This window comes from Lithobates pipiens, unplaced genomic scaffold, assembly GCF_037356315.1.
Source record: "Lithobates pipiens isolate NorthernLeopardFrog02 unplaced genomic scaffold, aLitPip1_a1.2 Scaffold_18, whole genome shotgun sequence".
Lineage (NCBI taxonomy): Eukaryota > Metazoa > Chordata > Amphibia > Anura > Ranidae > Lithobates > Lithobates pipiens.
The window spans coordinates 33,120,754-33,130,804 of record NW_027507758.1 but is presented as its reverse complement, the minus strand read 5'-3'; the positions used below and the strand labels follow the sequence as shown (position 1 = coordinate 33,130,804).

At 40.8% G+C, this 10,051-nt stretch overlaps 1 protein-coding gene across 2 annotated transcripts; it reads right to left on the bottom strand.

Moving 5' to 3' along the window:
* Nucleotides 1–724: 724 nt before the first annotated feature.
* LOC143987071 (uncharacterized) lies at nucleotides 725–9,786 on the bottom strand. 2 transcript variants are annotated; one of them, XM_077485556.1, is made up of 12 exons: nucleotides 9,604–9,786; nucleotides 9,339–9,514; nucleotides 9,194–9,265; nucleotides 8,872–9,105; nucleotides 8,670–8,776; nucleotides 4,717–4,832; nucleotides 4,515–4,586; nucleotides 4,147–4,212; nucleotides 3,394–3,482; nucleotides 1,494–1,605; nucleotides 1,268–1,382; nucleotides 725–1,070 (listed from the first exon to the last, which is right to left on the bottom strand). In XM_077485556.1, exons 5-11 carry the CDS (start codon nucleotides 8,704–8,706, stop codon nucleotides 1,269–1,271), a joined length of 606 nt encoding a protein of 201 aa, XP_077341682.1. In that variant the 5' UTR covers nucleotides 8,707–8,776; nucleotides 8,872–9,105; nucleotides 9,194–9,265; nucleotides 9,339–9,514; nucleotides 9,604–9,786; the 3' UTR covers nucleotides 725–1,070; nucleotide 1,268. The 2 variants fall into 2 exon arrangements, 1 of the variants encoding a protein (XP_077341682.1); XR_013276591.1 differs by lacking the exon at nucleotides 1,494–1,605 and having other exon boundaries at nucleotides 9,604–9,783.
* Nucleotides 9,787–10,051: the final 265 nt, after the last annotated feature.

Sequence of the window (10,051 nt, the reverse complement as noted above, 5' to 3'; positions counted from 1 at the left end):
CTCAGCCTCTCTCTCAGCAAGCCGCTAAGAGCCTAACCAGGATGCTCCCTCCTCTTCTCCAGTGAAGGAGGGCAGAGCGCGGGACAGCAGAGAGCTGCTGACTGTTGGTCAGCAGCTCTCTGCTTGGTGAGCTGTGACAACTGAGCGATCGGCAGAGCACTATCTCTCCGTTTTCAGTGTAGAGGAGCTGAAATACAACACTAATACTATTAATAGTGTACACTACACATTATTACAAGTATAAACACATAGATGAGAAGACAGGCAGAACAATTAATACAATTAACAATGAGAGACACATAATTAAAGGAGTTTCAAAGGCATAAGGTTTTTTATCCTAATGCATTTTATACATGAAGATAAAAATCCTTCTGTATTTGGAACCCCCCCCCCTAATTACTTACCCAAGCCCGTCTCTCCCCAGCGATGTCTGGGACACTCCTCCATATTGGCTGAGACACAGCAGCGGCGCCATTGGCTCCTGTCAGTCAGCCAATCAGGGGGGAGAGGGTGTGGGGCCGAGACCTGTCTCCGTGACTGAATGGACACATGGAGCTCTTTCATACTCTGCTTGGGTTCCCTCATAGATAGCTGATGGCAGTGAGGCCACTCAATAGGAGGGATGGGCCTGGAGTAGCAAAGAGAGACCTGAGAAGAGGTTGTTTAGGGCTGCTTACTGGAACTATAAATGCACAGTCAAGTATAACATGTTTGTTATTTTTTATATATTTATTAAACACAGTTTTTACAATCACTTTAACAAACAGACTATAGCAGGAGACCAACGGTAACTGGTGGTTTGCTGATTATATTAACATCTTTAACAGTCTCATAAAGTAGAATAAATTTATCTTCATAGATTTCTTAAGGGATATAGATGACAAATATACAAGTAATCGAAACCACGCTCAAAGTGTCCATTAAGTATTTTCCACCATAAATTTTTTTCCGGTCATCCTGTGCCTCTAATAGACACATGGTTACTTGCACATAAGAGGGGCCTGAGGAGCTGAACAAGGAGTTTTCTGATGTCTCTAAGGTAAGCTGTGTTCCTCGAGCTGATGTTGCACCTATTAAAACAAATAAAAACATGTTACATTACAGTACAATATGTTAATGTCAGGCATTGTGGATTTTAACATTTATCATTCTTGGAATGATTTCATAATAAACATGTTTGCTGGTCCATGATTGAAGCTGTATTGATTTTGAGTATTAATATAATTTTTCTTGACAAAGCTTTCTTCCAGGGTGTAACCTAACTGACCTTATGTACTGTACTGGAGTAGTTTACAAGCTATTTCAAGATGTGCATCCATCACTGCTTCAGCAGAGGTCCTGACTGCATTGATGGTCTTCATCTTCAGGAACTCCTTTGCAAACTGTAAAATAACATGCAACATTTGTAACAGCAAATAACATTTTTAGAATAGACTGAAATACTGAAAAGACAGCCAAAAAAATTAAAATCAATTAAAATAAAACAAATGTACCATTAAGATTAAGACACCACTGCTACTGGAATCCTGCTGACTGCTGTGCTCCATTACCCAGGTATACCAGTTGGCTCCTTGGTCTTCAGGCTTGTTCATCCTCAAGAAGCGACTGTTTAGGGTTTTATATATACAGTGGTGTGAAAAAGTGTTTGCCCCCTTCCTCATTTCCTGTTCCTTTGCATGTTTGTCACACTTAAGTGTTTCGGAACATCAAACCAATTTAAACAATAGTCAAGGACAACACAAGTAAACACAAAATGCAATTTGTAAATGAAGGTGTTTATTATTAAAGGTGAAAAAAAATCCAAACCATCATGGCCCTGTGTGAAAAAGTGATTGCCCCCTTGTTAAAACATACTATAACTGTGGTTGTCCACACCTGAGTTCAATTTCTCTAGCCACACCCAGGCCTGATTATTGCCACACCTGTTCACAATCAAGGCATCACTTAAATAGGAGCTGCTTGACAAAGTAAGGTCCACCAGAAGATCCTTAAAAGCTACACATCATGCCGAGACCCAAAGAAATTCAGGAACAATTGAGAAAGAAAGTAATTGAGATCTATCAGTCTGGAAAGGGTTATAAAGCCATTTCCAAAGCTTTGGGAATCCAGCGAACCACAGTGAGAGCCATTATCCACAAATGGCGAAGACATGGAACAGTGGTGAACCTTCCCAGGAGTGGCCGGCCGCCCAAAATTACCCCAAGAGCGCAGCGACGACTCATCCAAGAGGTCACAAAAGACCCCACAACAACGTCCAAGGAACTGCAGGCCTCACTTGCCTCAGTTAAGGTCAGCGTTCATGCCTCCACCATCAGGAAAAGACTGGGCAAAAATGGCCTGCATGGCAGAGTTCCAAGGAGAAAACCACTGCTGAGCAAAAAGAACATCAAAGCTCGTCTCAATTTCTCCACAACACATCTTGATGATCCCCAAGACTTTTGGGACAACATTCTGTGGACCGATGAGACAAAAGTGGAACTCTTTGGAAGGTGTGTGTCCAAGTATATCTGGCGTAGAAGGCATTTCATAAAAAGAACATTATACCAACAGTAAAATATGGTGGTGGTAGTGTGATGGTCTGGGGCTGTTTTGCTGCTTCAGGACCTGGAAGACTTGCCGTGATAAAAGGAACTATGAATTCTGCTGTCTACCAAGAGATCCTGAAGGAGAATGTCCGACCATCTGTTCGTGTACTCAAGCTGAAACGAACTTGGGTTCTGCAGCAGGACAATGATCCTAAACACACCAGCAAGTCCACCACCGAATGGCTGAAGAAAAACAAAATGAAGACTTTGGAGTGGCCTAGCCAAAGTCCTGACCTGAATCCTATTGAGATGTTGTGGTATGACCTTAAAAAGGCCGTTCATGCTCGAAAACCCTCTAATGTAACTGAATTAGGACAATTCTGCAAAGATGAGTGGGCCAAAATTCCTCCAGGACGCTGTAAAAGCCTCATTGCACGTTATCGCAAACGCTTGGTTGCAGTTGTTGCTGCTAAGGGTGGCCCAACCAGTTATTAGGTTTAGGGGGCAATCACTTTTTCACACAGGGCCATGATGGTTTGGATTTTTTTTCACCTTTAATAATAAACACCTTCATTTACAAATTGCATTTTGTGTTTACTTGTGTTGTCCTTGACTATTGTTTAAATTGGTTTGATGTTCCGAAACACTTAAGTGTGACAAACATGCAAAGGAACAGGAAATGAGGAAGGGGGCAAACACTTTTTCACACCACTGTATACTGTGTATATACATATATATATAAATATATATATATATATATATATATATATATATATATAAAATAAAATAAAAATTCAAACAATTACAAACGTAATTTGAAAATAATACGCTTATGTTATGTCCACTTTTTGCAAATAGGCACACTTACCTCCAGTTGTCATGCAACATTGAATGGTAGGAAAGTTTGTTTCCCAACTGGTCCATCACAATAAGGACCTTCTTCGACTTCATGATAATCTAAAAAATATTTGGTGAGAATGACAAAAATTTCAGTACGATATAGAGCAGATACACTCTGTGTCGACATAGGTTATTGAGCAATATCTGCAGACATAACAAATATAAATAAAATATAATAGTGCATGATAACATTATTATGTTAAAGTGGTTATAAAGGTTTAGTTATTTGTTTTCTAAAATAACAAACATTTCATACTTATCTCCACTGTGCAGTTCATTTTGCAGTGGCCCCAAACATCCTCTTCTGGGTTCCCATGGGAGCTCCAGTGCCTCCACCCCGCATTACATAACCCCCTCTGGGAAGCTCTCTCCTGAGGGGGGTTACCTTGCGGGCGCGCTGCTATGTCATACATTCGCCGTCCATAGACGCTGAGTGTATGACTCGGCCTCGGCACCTGCATCATTGGATTTGATTGACAGCATAGGTAAACAATGGCTGCGCTGCTATCAATCTAGCCACTCAATGCCAAGAAGCCGTGGAGAAGAGGACACCGTGGACGCGCCAAGCAGGTGAACTGGCTCAGGTAAGTAAAAAGACGGGGGGCCCGTGATTGCCCGGAGTTTTTTGACCTTAATGCATAGGATGCATTAAGGTAAAAAAACACAAACATTGACAACACCTTGAAGATTGGCAAATTAACTTATTTCACAAAAAACTTACCACTAAAATCCAGTGTTTATTGATATTAATAGGACATAGAGATAGTTCTTCTGTAGGGAACGTCATCTGAAAGGAAGTATATACCCAGTTAGATAGATAGATTAGATAGGATAGATAGATAGGATAGATAGATTAGATAGGATAGATAGATAGGATAGATAGATAGATAGATAGATAGATAGGATAGATAGGATAGATAGATTAGATAGGATAGATAGATAGGATAGATAGATTAGATAGGATAGATAGATAGATAGATAGATAGATAGATAGATAGATAGATAGATAGATAGATAGATAGATAGATAGATAGATAGATAGATAGATAGGATATTTTTTCCTCAAGTATAGCTGTAATTGTGACCAACCTTTCCAAGCCGACTGGTTTGTCCAGTAAACATTGCCGTCGCAATCACTGCAGACATTAGGTGAACAGGTTCCTGTGAAAAAAAAAAATGTAAAATTAGCAAAAAATGCAGAAAAACAATGAAAAATACATAAGACAAGCATATCACAAAAATGGTGAAGTTTTGGTTTTGATACATTTTCAAATTGAGTGTCGTATCTTACCTCATCCACCAACCAGTTTCTCTCACGCAGTGTTTGAAATGAATAGACATACAGCTTGTATGGTCCCACTTCTGCTTCCACCGAGTCAAGATTCTCTGCAGCCCAAATGTTTTTAACTGAGGGAAAAAAAAAGCAAAATTGTAAATTACATGTCTGTTATTGTACGCTTGGGAGCCAAAGCCAATACAAGTTGAGTATTACCTAATCTGTAAAAGCATGTTACTTTTGTTATGTGATTTTTTTTTGTTATTTTTTATTACTATTAAATTAGTCTGTGTATATATGTAGATGGATGGATGTGGTCAGGAAGTGGCGCTGTGAAGAGTATTTGCATAGGACGGCTAAAGCTGGCCCTGTGTACAATGTTTTATTGAAATATTGTTTACAATAGGAGTTAATCTTGATCACAGCTCAATTATACACACACACACACTAGTATGTCTGAATCCAAATCACTTATGTGCACAGGCATTTCTGATAAGGCTTTTACTCAACCTATAGATTGACTTTGGTATAATATCAACCTTGTAAGGTTAATTAAACAAGAACTAGATAGAACAGAATGCCAAACAGTGGCAAGTTCAAAATAAAAATGCCAGAATGGCAAACAGAGTGAGAAGGCCAGGCCAACCAACAGGGCATGGCCAAACAAATGACCAACGGGGTCAAAGTAGTAATGAATAACCCAATAACTGCTACCTCTGTCTTCTGCTATCTCTGGGATGAAAGATGATGAAGTCTTTAAAAACCAAAATTAATGTTAATCAATTAACTTTATTATAATTTTTGGATGTATATACTACTTAAAATGAAAACTAGTCATAGAAAATAGAACTAGGCACTCTACAGTGCCTTGCGAAAGTATTCGGCCCCCTTGAACTTTTCAACCTTTTGCCACATTTCAGGCTTCAAACATAAAGATATAAAATTTTATTTTTTTGTGAAGAATCACCAACAAGTGGGACACAATTGTGAAGTGGAACGAAATCTATTGGATATTTTAAACTTTTTTAGCAAATAAAAAACTGAAAAGTGGTGCGTGCAAAATTATTCGGCCCCCTTGCGTTAATACTTTGTAGAGCCACCTTTTGCTGCGATTACAGCTGCAAGTCGCTTGGGGTATGTCTCTATCAGTTTTGCACATCGAGAGACTGAAATTCTTGCCCATTCTTCCTTGCAAAACAGCTCAAGCTCAGTGAGGTTGGATGGAGAGCGTTTGTGAACAGCAGTTTTCAGCTCTTTCCACAGATTCTCGATTGGATTCAGGTCTGGACTTTGACTTGGCCATTCTAACACCTGGATACGTTTATTTGTGAACCATTCCTTTGTAGATTTTGCTGTATGTTTGGGATCATTGTCTTGTTGGAAGATAAATCTCCGTCCCAGTTTCAGGTCTTTTGCAGACTCCAACAGGTTCATCCAGAATGGTCCTGTATTTGGCTGCATCCATCTTCCCCTCAATTTTAACCATCTTCCCTGTCCCTGCTGAAGAAAAGCAGGCCCAAACCATGATGCTGCCACCACCATGTTTGACAGTGGGGATGGTGTGTTGAGGGTGATGAGCTGTGTTGCTTTTACGCCAAACATATCGTTTTGCATTGTGGGCAAAAAGTTAGATTTTGGTTTCATCTGACCAGAGCACCTTCTTCCACATGTTTGGTGTGTCTCCCAGGTGGCTTGTGGCAAACTTTAGACAAGACTTTTTATTTTACAATCAGGCGAGATCTACATATACACTCACTAAACAATTATATTACTATAAGATATTTAACTTTAGAAAGAAAAAAAATTAAAACTCACTGGAAGGTCAACTGGAACCTCTGCTGGGAAGACTGCCTCCCTCCCGTACATCAAAAGGAACGGTGAACGCTTGGTCGTTGTTTGGGCCTTTGACCTTAGAGCAAATAAGATCGCTTCCAAGTAAACATCCCAATTCGTTTGTTGTTCATTCACCAATTTAGCAATTGCTCTATAATAAAACAAATGATATAACAAGATAAACACATTAACACCACACTCTCATTAAAGTGGCTGTAAACCCTTAGGCCGCGTACACACGCGCGGACTGTTGGCCCAACTTTGTCCGTCCAACAGTTTGAGCGAACAGTCCGCTCAAACTTAGCATGGACGGACATGGCCACACACGACGGACGAACAGTTTGCTGAAACCGTGCGCGATGACGTGAACGGCACGTACGACGGGACGAAAAATACGACCTCCTATACACTGCAATGCAACCTTCCGACGTGGAAATCCTTTCTGAGCATGCGCGAGACTTAGTTGGCCGAACAAGCCTACACACGAGCGAACAGTCCGCTGAAACCTTGTTTCAGCGGACAGTTTTTCGGAATTTCCGTAAGACCTTGTTCGGCCAACTGTCCGCTGAAACTGTCCGCTGAAGCCCCACACACGAGCGGACTGTCCGCCCAAACACTGTTCAGCGGACAAGGTTGGGCGAACAGTCCGCGCGTGTGTACGCGGCCTTACAAACACATTTGACCTACAGGTAAGTCTAGATTAAGGCTTACCTGTAGGTCCAAGAAATATTTACTAAATCGTTTGCCGAAAGACATGTGCCGTAGACAGCGGTGAGCAGGCGCTCTGAGCGCAGCACCGTCAACGGCGAATATGCCACGCATGGCGGCTCCCGTGCGCATGCGCGGGAGTGACGTCATCGCGGCTTTGCCGAATGACAGATACGGAGCGGCGAGACCCACCAAGAAGATGGACGCGCCGGACTACAGGGGACAGCGGTGACTTCGCTGGCTCCTGTGTCAGGTAAGTGACACATAATGGACTACTATGCGATGCATAGTAGTCCATTATGCTTTACCTTTGCAGGGAATCAAAGAGGAAGTAAACTCATCAGGGTTTACTTCCTCTTTAATAATGTATAATTGATAGTTCAAAGCATGTAATAATAGAGACAAAAGTGGAAAGCAAGAAGAACATTACATAACCACTTCCATACCAGCGTGTAATAAACGGAACCCTTCAGCCTGGTGATTGGGCTGAGGTGTCTCTCTCGGGACACAGTCCATGTCTTAACAGGATAAGTAGCCAATGAAAATGCCTCTTTAACACGTGCCTAGCTGTGTCCAATCACAGCTGGTTACATATCAAAACAGGCGTAACTCACCATTAATGGGTTCTCCTCCTAATATACTGATGCATTGTGAGGAGAAGATTGCAGTAACAGAGAGTTGCTGCTTGCTGTAGTCAAATACAATCCCCACATAGCCAAAATAAAGACTGTCTATATGACCATCAAAGTACGTGTCTTCAGCTCATCAGAGTACCAGTGTTTAAATAACACGAAAAGAAAGCTTAATTATTGTGAAAAATAATTATAATTTACAAGTCATTTAGGTAGTGTTGCATGACTGAGTAATTGTAATTGAAAGAGGAAGTATAGGCAATAAAATAAAAAAATAAAAAACACACCATGTAAGGCAAAGGCATACTGAGCTAGTATGCATACTAGCTCATTATGAATAACTTACCTGAGAACAAACCCCCCGAAGCGGTCCTCCGTCTTCCTCTTCCCCGCTGCCATGGATCCCGGAGCGACTTCCGGATCTCGCTGCTCCGGCGCTGTGATTTGCCGGAGCTGCGATGACGTCACTCCCGTGCATGTGCACGGGAGCTGACACTCGCGGCATTTTGCTGTGGCTTGCCCAGTGCGCTGTAGACAGCGGTGGCTATCTTCAGGTAAATATCTCCTAAACCGCATAGGTTTAGGAGATATTTCTGGGACCTACAGGTAAGCCTTAATCTAGGCTTACCTGTAGGTCAAAGTGGTTTGTAAGGGTTTACAACCACTTTAAAGTATCAAGAGGACTGAAAGATGAAAAGTGGTCTGGGCAATAAGGGAGTGAAGTGCCCTATATTGGAGAAACCTGTGGAAGAATATTTGAATACAATTCGGAAGATAAAGAAGACTTAAACTTACCGCTTGATGTTGTGATTGGTCTTCTCATCCAGACCATTTGTTTGCGGATGATACGCCGCTGTCACGCTCCTTTCGATACCCAGCATGCTGCACATCCAATCGTTGAGCTTTTAAAAAGAAGAAAAAATAGGAATATAAATTTTAATAAACCACCCAATGACAAAGTCATGTTAGAAAAATGGTAAATGGAAATTACACATACTTGGTTCACAAATTCTTTGCCCTGGTCAGAAAGTATGCGCTTCGGACAACCATGACGGTAGATCATAGCACATAAATGGCGTCCCACCTCTGCTACGGTCTTTGTCTTCATTGGAAATGCCTCCACCCACTTTGAAAAGTAATCGGTGGCCGTCAAAATTTATTGAAAGCCATCCTCTGTTTTTGGCAAAGGGCCTGTTAGGTCAATACCAACCAGCTCCCAAACAGAAGACACCTAATGTGATGATGAACAAAAAACATAATTCATTTTTAATATACTAATGTAATCATATTTGTTAGATTAGACTGTAATAGTTAATTACCTTAATACATTGTAACGGCTGAGGTGCTGCTAATGGCTTTCCAACCTTCTGGCACTTCTCGCATTCCTCGATCTGTAGGTAAACATATGTTAACCTATGTACCATTTTCATAAAAAATGTAAGACATAAAAGCAATTGTGTGTACCCATTTCCGAATATCTAAGGTCATTCCGTGCCAGAAGAATCTTGAGCTGACTGTTGACTGGGTTTTGTTGACTCCTGCGTGGCCTCCAATTGGTAATGAATGAAACTCAGCAAAAATCTTCTTAGCTTCTTCCTCGGATTTAAGAAATCTTCTATTTCCAACGAAGATACCACCTTCTGTAATGAAAGTGAAAATTCAAAAGCTACATTCATGACAAAATTATTTTCTATAACCAATAAAAAATGATTGCATTTCTGATACTTACCCTTTAGGGTAAATTTAGCAGTGGTCTTGAAATTGTATCTCTGACACTTGTCATACCCGGATGGGTATTCCCCCAAAGAAAGGAATCTGAAAACCTCCTCGTACCTCTTCTCCATACCTAAAAATGTAGAACACCATTCACAGCAAAAATAGTACAATCATAAAAATGTAAATACTTGGCATTTAGTATCAAGTGTAATGTGAGATCCCAGAGAGCACAATATATTACTGAATGGAGCTAAATAGCAGCTAATAAATGATTATACAGAGCTTCTGCATTACCCTGTACAGTCACTTTTGAGTGGTTACCGTATGATAATATATAGATGCATTGATTGAAATCCAGCACTACATAGTTACATAGTTAGTAAGGTTGAATAAAGACACCAGTCCATCCAGTTCAACCTGAGTGTCTACAATTGTCCCTATCCCTGTACATTGCACACTCA

Coding starts and splice junctions, on each gene's coding strand:
- LOC143987071 (XM_077485556.1), bottom strand. CDS start 8,706: ATGGTCTGGATGAGAAGACCAATCACAACATCAAGCG. Junction 4,833..8,669: donor ACCAATCACAACATCAAGCG/GTAAGTTTAAGT, acceptor TTTTTCCCTCAG/TTAAAAACATTTGGGCTGCA. Junction 3,483..4,146: donor ATAAACACTGGATTTTAGTG/GTAAGTTTTTTG, acceptor AATATTTTTTAG/ATTATCATGAAGTCGAAGAA.